This window comes from Glarea lozoyensis (assembly GCF_000409485.1).
Source record: "Glarea lozoyensis ATCC 20868 chromosome Unknown GLAREA14, whole genome shotgun sequence".
In the NCBI taxonomy this organism is placed as follows: Eukaryota; Fungi; Ascomycota; class Leotiomycetes; order Helotiales; family Helotiaceae; genus Glarea; species Glarea lozoyensis.
Window position 1 is genome coordinate 605,160 of NW_007360988.1, and position 16,147 is coordinate 621,306.

The 16,147-nt window shown below is 48.9% G+C and overlaps 5 protein-coding genes across 5 annotated transcripts; 2 read left to right on the forward strand and 3 right to left on the reverse strand.

Annotated features, from left to right (window-relative positions):
- Window positions 1–205: 205 nt before the first annotated feature.
- Window positions 206–3,790, reverse strand: GLAREA_06776 (Protein kinase-like (PK-like); the record flags this gene model as incomplete). The annotated part of the gene is made up of 3 exons (XM_008080724.1): window positions 206–425; window positions 476–2,209; window positions 2,265–3,790. 3 exons carry the CDS (start codon window positions 3,788–3,790, stop codon window positions 206–208), a joined length of 3,480 nt encoding a protein of 1,159 aa, XP_008078915.1.
- Window positions 3,791–6,177: 2,387 nt separating this feature from the next.
- On the forward strand, window positions 6,178–6,990 carry GLAREA_06777 (P-loop containing nucleoside triphosphate hydrolase; the record flags this gene model as incomplete). Its single annotated transcript, XM_008080725.1, has 2 exons — window positions 6,178–6,331; window positions 6,386–6,990. 2 exons carry the CDS (start codon window positions 6,178–6,180, stop codon window positions 6,988–6,990), a joined length of 759 nt encoding a protein of 252 aa, XP_008078916.1.
- Window positions 6,991–7,496: 506 nt separating this feature from the next.
- On the reverse strand, window positions 7,497–9,286 carry GLAREA_06778 (ClpP/crotonase; the record flags this gene model as incomplete). The annotated part of the gene is made up of 2 exons (XM_008080726.1): window positions 7,497–7,566; window positions 7,623–9,286. 2 exons carry the CDS (start codon window positions 9,284–9,286, stop codon window positions 7,497–7,499), a joined length of 1,734 nt encoding a protein of 577 aa, XP_008078917.1.
- Window positions 9,287–9,606: 320 nt separating this feature from the next.
- GLAREA_06779 (Glutathione synthetase ATP-binding protein) lies at window positions 9,607–11,316 on the forward strand (the record flags this gene model as incomplete). Its single annotated transcript, XM_008080727.1, has 2 exons — window positions 9,607–9,650; window positions 9,897–11,316. 2 exons carry the CDS (start codon window positions 9,607–9,609, stop codon window positions 11,314–11,316), a joined length of 1,464 nt encoding a protein of 487 aa, XP_008078918.1.
- A 1,844-nt stretch (window positions 11,317–13,160) lies between these two features.
- On the reverse strand, window positions 13,161–15,426 carry GLAREA_06780 (Ribonuclease H-like protein; the record flags this gene model as incomplete). Its single annotated transcript, XM_008080728.1, has 4 exons — window positions 13,161–14,153; window positions 14,335–15,041; window positions 15,148–15,205; window positions 15,271–15,426. 4 exons carry the CDS (start codon window positions 15,424–15,426, stop codon window positions 13,161–13,163), a joined length of 1,914 nt encoding a protein of 637 aa, XP_008078919.1.
- Between the last annotated feature and the right edge of the window lie 721 nt (window positions 15,427–16,147).

The following is a 16,147-nucleotide window of genomic DNA, read 5'->3' on the forward strand; positions in this document are numbered from 1 at the left end:
AAATGATAAATGCCAAAACATTACCCCGCAGCAACATGGCAAACCCATCTGATATTGCATCTCTTGGTGAAAACCCTTCATGGTTAATTAGAGGGTCCTTGACCTCATTTCTTAGCTTCATCAGATTACATCTTGCAGAAAATTGCACTGTTGGCATGCATATTCTCATATCCTTTACTTTTACATGGGTTGCGACAAAGGCTTACTATGGCCCGTCTTTGGAAGTCGGCTGGCTGGGTGGTGCCACTTGCTGGCGTTTGGCTTCACGATCGGCAGCCTCACCCTCTGGTGCTCGCTTCTTTTCTTTCTCCTTCTCTGCAGCTTCTTTTCGAGCTGCTTGCTTCGCCTCTTTATCTTTTCGTTCGTTTTCTTTCCGTAAAGCCTTTGATTCGAACTCGTGCCAGTCGCCTTCTAACGAAGCAAGTCTATATTACGTTAGTCATGTAAGAACAGAAATCTATGCGTGGGTACTTACTCAATAACCTGTCTTGGCTTTGGCTCTTCCACGGTAAAGTACGGATGCTCGAGGACGTCGGATGCAGATGGGCGCTTAGCGGGGTCATATTGGAACATGGCTTCGAGAAGCTCATACCCCGCGGGTGTGACTCGATCCTTATACTTTTCCGCAAAGACATTAGGACGTTTAGCGGACGGACGAAGCAATTCGAACCATGCCATATCCACCAAGCCAGGCCAATCGACCCTATTGGGGGTTCCGAGGACGGCATATATCTTCTCAAGTTGACTAATCTCTCCACCGTCACCCGGAAATATGGCGTGCTTGGTGAATATTTCTACCAAAACACAAGCAGCGCTCCAAATATCGACCGCGGGCCCATATTGAGTCTCACCAAGTAAAAGTTCCGGTGATCGATACCAAATAGTGATGACACGGTTCGTATAATCGAGCTGCCGTCGCTTGGCGTAGAACCGGGCAAGACCAAAATCAGCAATCTTCAACTGCCCGTCGGCACTCACAAGGATATTTGCAGCCTTTATGTCGCGATGCAAGACACCTCGTCTATGGAGATAGTCTAGACCTTCGAACAGCTGTTTTGCCAGATCTTTTTTGTGAGCAGCTTCCAGCTTGAATGTCGGGTGGTTGAGAAGACCCGTCAAATCGTGGGAGAGATATTCAAAAACCATGAAACAGTCATTCTTCTCTACCATGACCTCGTGCAGCTTCACAATATTCCGATGCTTCAATGACTGAAGCAACTTGATCTCGCGTACCGCCGTCACCGGGAATCCATCACGCTCTCCTTCCATACGGATCTTTTTCAAAGCAACAAGGTTCTTTGTATAGACATGGACGCCTTTGAAGACCTTACCATATGTACCGGACCCTACAACAGATTCATTACCAGGCTTCCGGTAATATACAGAGTCGGATTTTCTGAAGTCTTCCTCAAGTTGCGGCCTAGGTTTTGGACGCTTCATGATCTTTTTCACCATTCTTTTGGTTGGTGCAGGGGGTTCGCGAAACTCTGGCTGTTGATGATGTCGTCGTGCTGAAGCTGGCTCCGTGGGAACTGGTCGTGCTGGCCGCGATCGCTCAGGGCTTGCTACCAGCACATCCTTCCGTACTGGAGCCACTGTCAATTTTTGCGCAATGTCGGGTTTGGTCGTGGCGTTAGTTGGCTTAGATGCTGACTTTGTCTTTAAAGTGAAACTGAATTTGGAGCTCTGGGGCCCAGTAGGAGTAGATTTACTTGGCGGTGGCATTTTCTCTTCGTCAACTTTTTTAACAGGTACTTTTTCCTCCACCTGCAGTTCTTTCGACGGTCTAAACAAATCTTCGTTGTCATCTTCCTCTGGTGGCGGCTTTGGTTGAGGAGTTGTAGGTGCAGCAACAGCATTTTGCGGAGGAAATTGCTGTTGAGGGGATGTCTGCTGTGGTGTAGCAGATCCTGAGTTATTGTGGCCCCCTCGGCCCATTCCACCGGAGGCGCTGCTCCAGTGAAGATTCTGGAAATGACCACCCCTGCCTCCGCCACGACCACCACGCACCATGTTCGGGTTGAAGTTATTGCCTCTGTAGTTTCCTCTGTGATTGCCCCGGAAATTTTGCTGGTAAGACTGACTCATTGGCCCAGAAGGTGCCATTTGCTGGTATGGTGGAGACTGATTGTTATAGAACTGCCCTTGCTGCCCACCGGGACTGTTGAAATTAGCTTGATTTTGCTGCGGGAAGTTTTGTTGGAATTGCCTGTAGCCCAGGTTAGCTCGAAAAGTCCGCACGCCGAACGTTAGGATGAACTTACGGCTGCGGCGAGTATTGAGGTTGTGGCTGCTGCCCACTCCACGACCCTCTCCCTGCACCGTATGGGGACTGAGCCTGAGGAGATCCATGATAAGAACCGGGTGTCATATGATGCTGAGGTGACTGCGAATATTGCCGTGGATCAACTTGAGGACTTTGGACATACTGAGGTTTCAACGGAAAAGCAGCTTGCATCTGTTGATGAGGGTTATAACCTTGCTGGCCACCATAGTAACCTCTACTACTATTCATCTTATCCGTCTTGACCTCAACACTATTGGCGCCAGACGCGGCCGGCGAGGCTTTTCGAGACTTGACCTCGATACTGTTTGCTCCAGATGCCGTAGGTGGCCTCGGGCCCTTTGAGTCCTTGAAATGAGGTTTTTGGGACCTGAACTCGTCTCTTGGTCGCCGATCGTCTCTTGAAGATTTCTCCTCTCTCGGAGAACGGACGTCTCTAGACCGATCGTCCTTAGACTTATGTCCACGATGTTTTTCGTCTTTGTGCCTGTCCTCCCTACTCCGCTCGTCTCGTGATTTATCACCTTTATATCTATCTTCTCCAGCCCTTGGCGAGCGACCTCGGCTGTATTTTGAGCCACGGGAATGAGCAGGCGAACGTGGACGGGAACGGCTCGAGGGTTCGTAGCGATCAATATCAGGAGATCTCTGACCAATCTTAGGTGATGTCAATCGACTACGGTCTCTTTCTTTCGATTTTTCAAATGGTGACCGTTCTCTTGTTTTCTGTGATCGAATAACAGGTGACCGTTCACGTCTTGGCAGTTTGTCGTGCCTTGAGCTCGATGTGCGACGAGAAGAATCGTGTTTACCTGGCCGGGGACTTGGAGACCTCCCCCTCCGATCACGCTCGAATGTGCCTGACTCCCTAGATTTGTACTTGCCTTCTGACCGATGTTCCAAAGGCCGGCGGTCCCTGGATCGCTTTCGGGGAGGAGGGGAAATAGTTCGTCGCTTCTTGTCAGAGCGCAGTGAATCTCTTTCTGTACGTGATGGGCTTCGACCTATTTCCCTCCTAGATTTCTTGTGGTGAAGTCGCTCCGGCGAAGGGCTTCGAGACTTTCGCCTCTTACTCGACGATGGTGAATGGTGGGCGATGGATCGTTTTGACTTGTCGGAGCCTCGTGGTTCAAGCAACTCTCTGCCTTTATTGCGCTCCCGCGCTGCGTCTCGTGAGTCTGGCCCAGGTGATCGTGATGGTCGTCGTCTGCGTTCGGGACTGCGGTCGCGAGATCTGTCCTGGCGGTGGTGGGAATTTGATCTCGTTTTGCCAGGACTACGTGCCCGTTCTTTCGGGTCCCTCTCGCTCTCGTGGCGACGCGAAACAGGCGATCGCGAAGTTCTTGAGCGTGCAACTCCTCGATCGACTCCTCTTCGGTCTCTGCGGTCGTCACCGTTGCTCCAGCTGTCGATCATTGCGACATGCTGCGAATGCGGTTGTCGAGGTGGTGATGTATGGGATTGCCTGACAGACTGGTCGTCGAGTTCGGTCGTGCTCAAATCCATCTCGGCTTCCGTAATCGCGCCTAGGGTGGGTTTTTTCGCGATTGGCAGGAACAAAGATATGGAGATGAAATGAAGAAATGCAACGCAAGAGAGAACAACGTGAAGAGAATGCGAAATGAGGCCCGCTGCCGCTGCATCGATGATCCAACCAACGATGCTGCTGTGAGGGTTGAAGTTCGACGTAGAAATGCGGCTGTTCTCTTCGCACAGAAAACCCCGGTCCCTCAGTTCGCTTGCTGCCAGAAAGCCACCCTGAAGCGACCTTCCCTTCTTCCTGTCCAGAAGCGTCCTTACAGTTGCTGCTGCTTCGACCAGACGTGTATTACGGTTTCAAGTCACACGAAATTTATCTACGGTATGCAATAGCAAAGAGAAGTTCAAGTCCGCTTCCCTTTTCAATACATCGCCGGGCAACGCGACGAAGAGATGTGAGATCGTCAACTCGGATACCTAGCCCATTCGTGAGATGTGCTTGTGCAGCCCTGCAGATGTCTCCATTGAATCTGGGTCGCTGTCTCTGTAGTGCTGATGATGCCCCAACTCGAAAGTGGTGAAGGAAGTACACAGCTTGTCCGCAGGGCAATCTGCGGGATTTGCGGGAAGCTGGTGCGTCTGCAACAGATTCATTGACCGCCGTATCCAGGCGGTGACAATGAGGTAACGGTGAAGTTGATAGCGATTTGAAGTGTGCTAGTAAAATTCTCCCCCACAGCATCGTAAAGCCAAGCAAACGATAAATGGAAGAGAGGGACCTTTAACACCATGGTTTCCACGGAATTGTAGTATCTTCATCGGGTAGCGCTGGCTTGGTAGGAGTATAAAATAGACTGTAAGATCGAAACTGGCGTTGACCAAGCGCTTGGGTGTAGTTCCAAGCATACTGCTGCTTCGTTATTTATCGGGTGAAGGCATCGTCCTAGATGCCAGTGAAGACAGCGCGATGTCGCCCATCAACGCAACATACGCTTCAAGGATTTTTCAACAGTATGGCACATTCATACTTTTCTGGCGATAACAAAACCATAAATGAGGGTAAATAGTAGCCGGTGAGTCAGATCTCCCTGTCATAGATCAACAAACAGAAGCACTTCATACGTGATAGTCTTCGTGTGCAGCGATACCCCAAGAGCCTCCATCATCCCGGTTACTCTGCAGCTTCAAGCAGTCGAGCAGAGTAAGCTCACGCCTCCCTATTGATGTGATGATACGGGCTCGCGTTGGCATGACCATCAACGACAAAGATTGTAATGTTCGCGCTTATTCAGAATAGTCGAAAGATGCAATAGCTGAACGGCATATGGAAGAGGCGCAATCTATCCCGGAATTCAACTTCCCATCATCCATCTTCGGTTTGACCACTTCTATCGTGCCTGTCGCTACCTCTGCCGCGTCATTTTGGGTGAGATCGTAACTTCGGAGCAGGCTGCTGTCGCCATGTGCGGGGAAGACCCAAATACCGAAAGACTGCCCGTCGGCTGTGACTGTGAATGTGGTAGTTCACGCGAAAGTTCCATCGTTAGACTGCTGCGACAGGTAGTAGGAAATAGATCAAGTGTGGTTGTCAGTATCTGGTTGGCATGTTTGATTGATGAAGGAACGTTGTGGTTGGAGAGCGTTTGACATGTTTTGCCAGCCGCACGTTAGGCGTGCTGAGAAATACACGTCAGCCAAACCAGGGTTAGAGTCACGTGCTAATAGCGATGGCTCTTCGCAGGCTCTTGAGGATTCGACGACATATACTTGGCGAATCAACCTTGAAAAGGTATCTTATGAGATGTAATTCCACTTCACCGTATGGTGGATCGCTTCTTTTTACTCTTGGGAAGACAATGGCACCTCTGGCTACCATATCCCCAGTCCGTTTGTTCTCGTCTGATTGGTCTCTGATTTCAAAGCCTCGTTCAAGGAGGAATACAAAACAGGACGTCCAACCTCAAAGCGATCGTATGGCGGAGACCTAAGACCAAATGTGGAATCTGACCATCAACTTACTTCGATTTTGAAGCGGCAGTCATAAAGCTGCAGGATGAGATCGCAAGTGCGAAGTTCCTACCTCACTTAAGCCAGTAGCGCGTTTAAGCCAGACTATCACGAAATAGAGTTTAACAACTCGGACTCAATTCCAGCTAAAGGCAAGCAGTCATGATAGTGTCGGTAATAACAGGTGAGACACATGTCTTACAGTCTACTATCATGTTGTCCTAGTAAGGACAGCTCGTACTACCCCGGATGCCTTCTTCTTTTCACTCTCATATCGTCTGCATCACACAGGACAATTACCAATATTGCAACCCGCGAAGGTTATGTAGCACACGTCAACAGCGGCCTCATAAATCTTTTGGCAACCTTTTGCCCGAAAAACACTCTAGCCCTTCAGGTACATCATTATGGCGACATTCAGCGATGCTCAAACGGCGAAATGGAAGGCTTACTTCGACCCTAAAATGTTTCCTGGAGATTTGGATATTGATAGACGCAAGTGCAAAAGAACTGTCCCCATGCAAGTCCTGAGTTTGGGAATGTCACGAACAGGTACCGCATGTAAGTCATTAGTCAGTCCATATTGTTCAGAAATTGTTCTAACTGAAGGTCTAGCAATGAAAGTGGCTCTCCATATACTAGGCCACAATGATGTCTTTCACAATTTGAACACCTTTCAAAATCTCCGGGAATGGGACATCTGGATTGAACTAGCAGAAGCCAAACTCAATGGTAATGCCTCGACCATAAACTGGAGAAAGGAATTCGACGGTTTACTTGGTCATTGTGAAGCTGTCACAGATACTCCTCCATCATATTTTGGATCCGAACTCATCACAGCCTATCCCGATGCCAAAGTTATTCTTGTGCAACGAGATTTCGAAGCATGGGAACGAAGCTTTCTATCGCTAGTTGATGTTATGTGGAATCCGGTCTACAATGTCCTTGCATTTCTCGATCCTCAATGTCTTGGTCGGATGACAAGAATTTCAAACATGATCGCCAAAGCCAAACATGTAACAAGTAGAGGGGAGATGAAGGCGAAATTGCGAGAAAGTTACTACGCGCACTATGATGCCATACGAGCCGCAACACCCCCTAAAAGACTGCTCAATTACGAGCTAGAAAGTGGATGGGAGCCGTTGTGTGAATTTCTCGGCAAGCCTATTCCAAATGAGCCCTTTCCACATATCAACGAGTCCGCTGCGCTTAAAGATTAAATTGCTATCATCACGAGGAGAAGCTTGTTCAACGCTCTCAGAAATGTGATGTTAGTAGGCACTGCCGTGTTAGCTGTGACAATTGGTCTATGGTGGAAATTTATGTGAGAAACATATTGGGAGGTAGTACAGCGACATTGAAATGAAACTTTTAGATCGCACGAGTCCATTGAAGGCTTTAAGAACCAGTCGGCAGAAGTGTTTCGAGATTCATGTTACAATCAAAGACCGCTATTGTGGCAGTAACCTACAAGCGGTGGCAAGTACCAACTCATTCACAAGTATGCTCATTTGGACGGCCGTGAGCATCACCGAATTTATTTTGGGGCTAAGAAAGGTATTGTACTTGTCGGCCGCATACCAAGTCAATGCGAATGTGTGTTTCCTTCAAGGGGGTTTTGTCGGGACAGGGTTTGTGAAGCCTTTGAGATCAAAAGAGATCTGCACGTCCATATTCTAGACATTCGAACTCTCGGTTTTTTTCCGTATGTCATTAATTATATTCTTCAATAAAAAATCGGGTTTATCTTCCCAATACCCCGCTCTACCAAGCGGATCGGAAGCAGTTCTTCATATCTATCGCAGAGTTAGCATACTAGCACAGCAAAAAAGCATACCAAAGCAGGACTTACACATGTTTCAACCATTCACAGACAATTTGTCGTGTGAGAGCAGGATCCACGATCTCCTCGACTCCAAACGCATTAGCAGTACGAACAGGGTTCATTAGTCTTGTATATTCTTCTTCCAACTCTTTATACCGTTCCTCTCGCTTCCCAGCAGCTTCCGCAGCCTTTAATTCTGCAGCATGCCCAACTTCAATACCTCCATCCAGCGGGAGACTTCCCCATTCCCCACTTGGCCATGCAATTCTCATCCGAGGGTCTCTGCAATCAAGCATGATTCCTCCTGCTACTCCATACACCTTTCTTGTTACAACGCTGAACACCGGTGTGGTGGTGGAGAAATAGGTTGTTGCGAGTGCTATACCATGTCTCATGGTCGCACTTCTCTCTGCGGTCGTTCCTATCGCATATCCCGGCACGTCAACGAATTGGAGGATAGGTATGTTGAAAATGTCGCAGAATTTTAAATGACGAGTGATCTTCTGGCTGCCAGCAGCATCAAGAGCGCCGGCGTTAACTTCGCAGTTCAAGGATATGATCCCCACCGGTCGCCCATCAAGTCTAGCCAGGCCAACAATGGCAGAAGTTCCCCATAGAGCACCAATCTCGAACCAACTCTCCAAATCAACAACTGACCTTATGATCCTCCTTGGATCATACATCCTCGCCTTCCGTCTCGGTATAATCGTCCTTAACTCCTCACACAACCGATCAGCTGGATCCTCACACTTCACCACCGGCGGCAACGAACTCCCCGAATTAGGAAGAAACGACAAAACCGTTCTAATCTGCTCAAAACACCCCATCTCATCCTCCGCCAAATTATCAATCGTCCCATTAGTGCAATGTATCCCCGGCCCCCCCAAATCAGCCAGACTCAAGCCCTCCTCAAACGTAGCTCCCGCTACAACTTTCGGTCCAGCATTAAACAACGAGCCAACATCCGCAGCCATGACCGAGAAATGACAGCTCACCACTCGAGCTGCTCCGAGGCCTATAGCTGGACCCAACACGGCGCCGAGATTTGGTATTCCGAGGTTAAGCTGCTCGACTACGTGTTTAAATGATGGCATAGGCGGGATATACGAAAATCTATGTGTTTTGATAGTCGTAACACTCCCACCGCCCGACGAGCCATCTACTAATTTCACAATTGGCAATCTCAGCGACACAGCGAGTTTCTCCAAGTAAATCGTCTTCTCCATCAACGCTCCATCCGCATGACCAGCGCGAATCGAGAAGTCATCCGCGGTAAACACAATTTTCCGTCCATTGAGCTTGCCGAAGCCTTGAACATTGTTACTTGGCACGAAATCCATCGGCTCTTCCTTTTTTGGCGAAAGCTGTTTCCATGTCACGGTCCCTGATACGGAGCCTATTTCCTGAAAACTTCCGGCGTCGAGGAGGGAATAGACGCGTTCTCGGACCCAGAGCTTTCCGGCTTGTTTTTGGCGGATGTAGCCTTTGTTGTTGATGTCCGGCGTACTAGCTTTTTTTCTGAGGGTTTTGAGTTGGCTCAGTATGTCTGAGTAATCTGCTGGTGGTTCATCCTTTTTATTGCGAGGGCTTTTGCGTTTTTTTGCTGGGGTTGGCGATAGGTGAGACGCTACTTGAGATAATCTTGTTGATGGGTTAGATGAGTTTGTGTTATTTTCATTTCCATTCCCCATTGTCGGAGATTGTCCCAACTAAATGGCTAGATATCGGATTTCTTTGGTTTATAACATTGCTGTTACAATACTATGATTCAAAACCACGATTGTTGATAGTTGATAGTTGAGGGGTAGATAGCCGAGGCTCATTCATGTAGTCGACGCTAGCTCGACCTCAACCACAGCGACAACTTAGAAAGACCGCAGATACAAGAAGTCGTTTGAATTTATTCCTCCGACGGCTTATATAGAGAGAGTTTGAAAGAGAAAGAGAAATCGCAGAGCTTCTTGGCCCCTCATCAAGGAATTTCATTGGTTGTCAAAGGGAAGGAGAGACTATGGCGGAGATTCGACCGATCAAACGATTACTTATTGCTAATAGGTAAGCTAGCTTCAACTCATATAAATCGTTACAAATTGTATTCTTCATTTTCTCTTTGCTGTAAGTGATCGTTTATGAGTCAACTCAAAAGTAGTTCTTTAAAAGAAGTGATGGTCGCTTCATCATTCATTTCATTCAACAACATTATGAAGGCATTTCTCACAGCCTGGAAGCGAGAAGATTGTTCTATATAAATTTCCGATAAGGGCTACACGAATCATATAAGCTAACACCCAACCCACCCAGGGGAGAAATAGCAACCCGAATCCTCTCAACAACCCGCGAACTCTCAATCCCAACCTACACCCTCCACACCCCCTCTGACACCCTTCACACGCACCACTCAACGCACTCCATCGCCCTCCCCTCTCCCTCCTCCTACCTCGACATCTCCCACCTCATCACCCTCGTAAAACACTATGCTATCGACACCATCCACCCAGGCTACGGCTTCCTCTCCGAATCGGCCGAATTCTCACAACGCATGCTCACAGAAGCAAACTGCCATGTCATCGGTCCCGGTCCAGCAATCCTCTCCCGAACAGGCGATAAACTGCAAGCCCGAGCCTTAGCTCAGGAATGCAACGTCCCCGTTCTTCCGGCCTTGCAAAACCCGACTTCATCCCCCTCAGACGTAGAGACCTTCGCGCAAAAAGTCGGATACCCGATCGTCGTCAAAGCCGTCGACGGGGGCGGCGGTCGCGGGATTCGTATCGTCTATCAATCTTCCGAACTCGAAAGATCCGTGTCCCTAGCACTGAAGGAAAGTCCCAGCACCCTCATCTTCGCCGAAAAAGCCGCAATCTCAGGCTACCGCCACATCGAAGTGCAAATCATCGGCGATGGCACAGGAGCCGTCCGACACTTATGGGAACGCGAATGCAGCATCCAGCGGCGTTTTCAAAAAGTCGTGGAATTCGCTCCCTCTTCACTCGCCAACCGGAGATTAGTGAGTAAAGTGATCGAAGCGACGTTGAAGATGGCGCGACAGGTACGGTTTTTGAGTCTTGGAACCTTTGAGTTCTTGGTTTCGGAGGAGAAAGAGGAGTACTGGTTCTTGGAGGTTAATCCGCGGATTCAGGTTGAACATACTGTTACAGAGCAATTGGCTTTGGGGGTTGATTTGGTGAGGTTGCAGGTTTTGATTGCGCAGGGATATAGGTTGGAAGATGTGTTTCCGAGGTTTTTGGGGCAAGATCCAGAAGTGCCTCCGCCGGTGTATTCGATTCAGTTAAGGGTTACAGCGGAGGATGTGGCTAACAACTGGGCTTTGAGCGTGGGGAAGATTAAGGGTTTTGGCTTCCCCATGGGAAATGGAGTTCGTGTCGATACACATCTTACCAGCGGCCATCCAGCCGTGATAGGAACAGACTTCGACAGTCTCCTCGCAAAAACTCGTAATTTCAGGAAACTCATGGGAAACCGTCGTTTCCAAAGCAAGAAGAGCACTAGAAGAAACTTGGATCGAAGGCATAACAACAAACCTAAACATCCTCCGCGGTATCCTCGCCAGCCCAGATTTCGAGAATGGAAAATGCGATACGCGATGGCTCGAAACTCTTCTCCCTTCCTTACTAAAAAGCGGAGAGATGTTAACACCAAAACCACCACCAAGACAGACAAATACGGCGACAACCACCACAGCACCCTCAACTATCCTTCTTAAAAAAGGCGACGCCTGGTCCATTTCCCTAACATCCCAGTCCTCAGAGTTAAAAGACCCCATCCTCTCACACCTAACACTAACATCTCTATCCCGCAACGCCTTCCCCGACTCCCTTTCCGCCTCAATCCTCTACACCCCGCAATCCACCTCTCAATTCACCTCATCACCACAACCCTACAACCTAGCCCTAACATCCACCTCTTCCCCCTCCCCAACCCTCACCTCCCACCGCCGCGGCACCCCCTCAAACCCGTCGCACATCCTCTTCCCCTTCCCAGGCACCTTAATGGAGCTTCTAATCTCAGTTGGCGACATAGTGCGAGAAGGCGACGTAGTAGCCGTAGTGCGGCAGATGAAGATGGAGTTAGAGATACGGGTTCAGGGGCAGGGAGGAAGGGTGGTGTGGGTGTGTGAGGTAGAGGAGGGTGAGGGTGTTGGGGGTGGGGAGATGGTTTGTGAGATTGAAGATATCGGGGGACGGGAGAAGTTGTAGGCACATGAGCAGCGTGATGATGAGGGGAAGAGGGTTGAAAAACTATGTAATTACTTCGACGATATATCCTCCTTCCCACACCCACATTTCTATCTACTACACATCCCCTACTCCACCCTCACCACCCAGGCTATATCAAGAAAGAAAAGCATAAGAAAACAAGTAAATTCGAAAGAAACAACAACAAAGAAGTAATAAACACAAATCTCCCCTAACCCCACTCCCCAATCCCGAAACAACATTACAGTGTACCATCTTTCCTTTCCATAATCGATCAACACCATACCAGGCCTACACCCCATCCAGCTAACCCAATCCAATTTTGCAAACTCACACAACCCAACCAACCAACCCAACACTTTAACAGTCTTTTTTAAATCAACAACCCCCTATCCTCCCTCTCGTCTTTCCTTCCATGGAAACAAATTGAAACACAGTGATGAATGGAAGAGCTTATGAAACAGAGATGTGGAAGAAATATAATATCAACGAAAGTATGACAACATCAAGATACAGAAAACAAAGCCGCTGGAATCCGACACAACCACGCAGTATAATCCCATATCCCATCCCATCCCATACTAATTCCAGTAGTCGACGTCATCGAGGGTTGTCGAGGTTTTGGTTCGGTTCGGTTCGAAGCGGCCTAAGGGCGATGGACGAAAGTGAGGACGAGATATTCGGTTGCGTTACAGTACAATTTCCGATCGAAAGAGAACCCCTCGAGAATGGTACAATGTACGGTATACGAGAATAGATTCAATGCGCATAAGAACCGAACAGCGGAATTCGAAGAAGCAGACTAGATAGGTAGACGACACCCAGACCCCCCTTTCGCGAGACCCCAGACCCCTTCGCTATGCACCATAACAACAAAACTATTTTGTTCTCTTGAAAGGGTAACCTCAGCGCATGCAAAGTTTCTCCAGATTCAGGAAAATAAAAAACAATGACAAACAACTTAAGTTATCCCACCTCGCCAGGTTCCATATGTGAAAACGACACCATCCTGAGTGATTCATATCCATTCCCATCCGCATTAAAAAACTCCAACGCTTTCATAATCCTTTGGTGCCAAATTTGCTCTCTCCATATATGAGATTTGTCGATGTGTTGCTTTGACTTTTCCATTTCCGTTTTTCTGTATGCCAACCGACCACCAAACCTACATGCCGAACCAATGCCCTCGCAACAGCGCTTCGCAATGACTCAGATAACTCTGAACAAATGATGTCTATATTTCAATTCAACCCCAAAGCCGTCCTGAAGTATAGTCACAGTCGTGAAAGAAAGCAGAACCGTATGTATATGTTGAAATAGGGAAAGTAGGCGTAAAAATAAAATGTCGCGCTTAAGCAGGCGATTTGCTTGGGGCGCTGAGTTGAGCAGAACCACCGTTCTGACGGGCGTCACCACTGCCCATGTTCAAGTTACCCATGCCTGAAGAAAGGAAAGCGAAAGGGTCGCTTTCACTCTGGCTGGTGTAGAAATGGTTGGAACCAGGCCCGGCTGAAGCTGGACCGTTGTTGGCAGATTGGAAAGCTGCTTCAGCAGCGCGGCTATCGAAAGGTCCAGCAGATTGTGCTCCACCGCCACCAGAAGGACCGCCACCGAAATGAGTGTTAAGGGATGGGTATGGTCCAGATGAGTTGCCTCCAAGGCCGGAAGGAAGGGCATATGTGCTTGGAGGACCGGCAAAGTGCTGACCTCCATATCCACCAGAAGATCCGAAACCTCCAGCTGATGCTGCGAAAGGTCCAGGCCCAGGTGTAGCTGCCATAGATCCAGGCCCCATACCGTAGTTCGATGGAGGGTCCATTGGGGAGGGATATCCGGAGTCAGCCACGACGGCAGCACCCGCACGGCTAGCGCCACAACGAAGGCAGCTTACGTTCTTAGCGAAATTATGGTAACCACAACCCTCTGAACCACATTTCCAGTCGCCAGCACGGAATGGAACAACTCCACTTCCACCACCACCACCCATACGACCACCACCGTGGCCACCACCCATCCCACCATGGTGTCCCATGTGTTGAGGAGGTGGCATCATGGCTGGAGGTCCGTAACCGTACCCACCACCACCACCATAACCTCCCATAGAATCACCACTCGGCCCACCGCCCATAGCCGGGAATGAGCAGCGGAAACAAGCCGTTCGGCGTTGGAAATTGGAGAAACCACACGAGGGGCAAGTCCAATCTCCTGGGCGTGGGCGATTCTTGCTTGGTGGGAATGGAGTAAGAATTTCTGCGGCTCTGTCAAGTACACGGCTAGATGAGGGAGAGACCTCGATAGCCTTCTCATTAAGAGCACGTCCATTCATGCACAAACTTTCTGCGGCCTGAAATGGTGTTAGACAATGATCTTGGTAAAGGGAGAGTTCCATGAGAGCCGGAAGGGAAGGTTGAATGATTTTGTCATAAAAGTATTAAAATATGCTCAGAGGGCGCAGGAGCGACATTCTGGTATGATACGCAGTTCGAACAATACAGAGAGAGAGAAGTGAAAGGAATTAGGCTTACCTCTTCATGCGAGGAAAACACGGCGAATCCAGAACCTGTAGGTTTATGTTGGTCTGGGGTGCGCAGAGTCCAGAATGCAATTGGGCGTCCACCAAATTGAGTAAACCAGCTCTCCAACTCGGACTGTGTCGTATCGTGAGGAAGACCTGCCATGTGAAGTACTTTGCTGCGTTCTGACAAGAAAGCTCTAACGTCGGCCCGAGCGTCCATTGGCCGAGTGAGGACATCCGGGTGTTCATGAGGAGGCTGAGATTTTCTGATAAGGCCACGAAGAACTCGTGCCAAGGTGACTGCTTCCTCCATGGCTCTACGAGGAGATGCAGGTGCAAGAGCCTGTAGGTGGAATGGAAGATTGTGCTTGATTGGAGCGCTTGCTGTAACCGGTTCAACCTCCAGAGCTGCGCAGATATTGGACAACATTGATGGTCCAAAAGGCAGAGACTCTGGATGGTGTTGTTGCCATCGCTGGTACTCGGTTCGGAGGTCGAAGGTTCTCGAGTGTTGGAGATATGGTGGCAGCACCACGGCTTTATCGCGAGCTTCGCGGGGAAGTTGCACACGGAGGTCCCAAGAGTCGAGGGTAACGAAGGAAAAGTCGAGGTTCTGTGATGTCAGATGCTCCGACGCAAAGGCGTCGAAACGGTTGATGGCGTCACGAAAGGTGCCAGCATTGCGAACATGTTCCCAAGTCAGAGTGGTCAAGCTAGCTATAGAAAATCCATGTCAGCGATAATCCCCTGTATATCAATCCCCTTCCAACGTGTGTGATTAAGCCCGCCGTGATATGTGTTTGAGATCTCCTTTCCAACTTACTGCAAAGCGGTGTAATGGGTGTGTTGATAGGCTTGACAAGCACGGAGTCGCGGTAGAGCTACATGAAGCAGTCAGTATGGAAGAATATGGTGCAAAATGTAGTGAAAATGGAATTGAACCTACCTCCTCGCAGTTCTTAGCATCCAGGAGGATCCACCCAAGCTCGATCACTTCCGCCGAATCCTTCGTCACATACACTCCATGCTCGTCACAAGTGGTTGCGACGTGGATAACGACATATCTATCAAGGTTTTGCTGACCCTGCGTGCTGGACGACATGCTTCCTTGGTGAATGTTGATTACTCGCAGATCGCTCTGAGGGAGTATCGAAATCGAGTCGCGAGGGTAGAATGGAGGAAATTGTTGGAGGCGGGAGAGAAGCGGGAGAGAGCGACGGCGGAGGTAGGAGGGAGAGAAGAACAGGAGGTTATTGAAGCTCACGCACAACACCAGAAATCTGTACTTTTGAAGGGGATAGTCTTTCTACTCCTCCTATGGTTTGGTATGAAAAATAAAAGGAGGTGGATTCATCAACACTCTGTTTCTCTTGCCGGGCAAATTACGGCGACTGGGGTTTGCCGCTAAGATCGGAAAGAGGTGGTTTACCGAAAGGACAGTGCGGAAGCTTGGATATAGTTATAAAATCGGTGTGATTTACGTATTGAATAAAACGGTCCGTATTTTTATTTAATTGAATGCAGTCGTGTTTTGGTGTCTTTTCAGTCAAATTTTTGGACGTCTGGAGGAGGTGTAATTGTTTGCATCCAAGTGATCACCTTCGACCTACTCGCAACTATATATTTAGCCTTGCCAAGTACTTATTCGTGGTGGGTCACTATTTATCCACAATGCAAGTCGTCAACGCCATCCAAAGTTTGAACCACGTTTTTTACCAACCCGGCGCAGGTCCCTTTTTATGAAATGCTACATGCGAGGCGAAGCTACGGCTGTAACCGTTAGGAGACGTTAACCTCATTATTTTGTTCTTTTGAGAGATTTT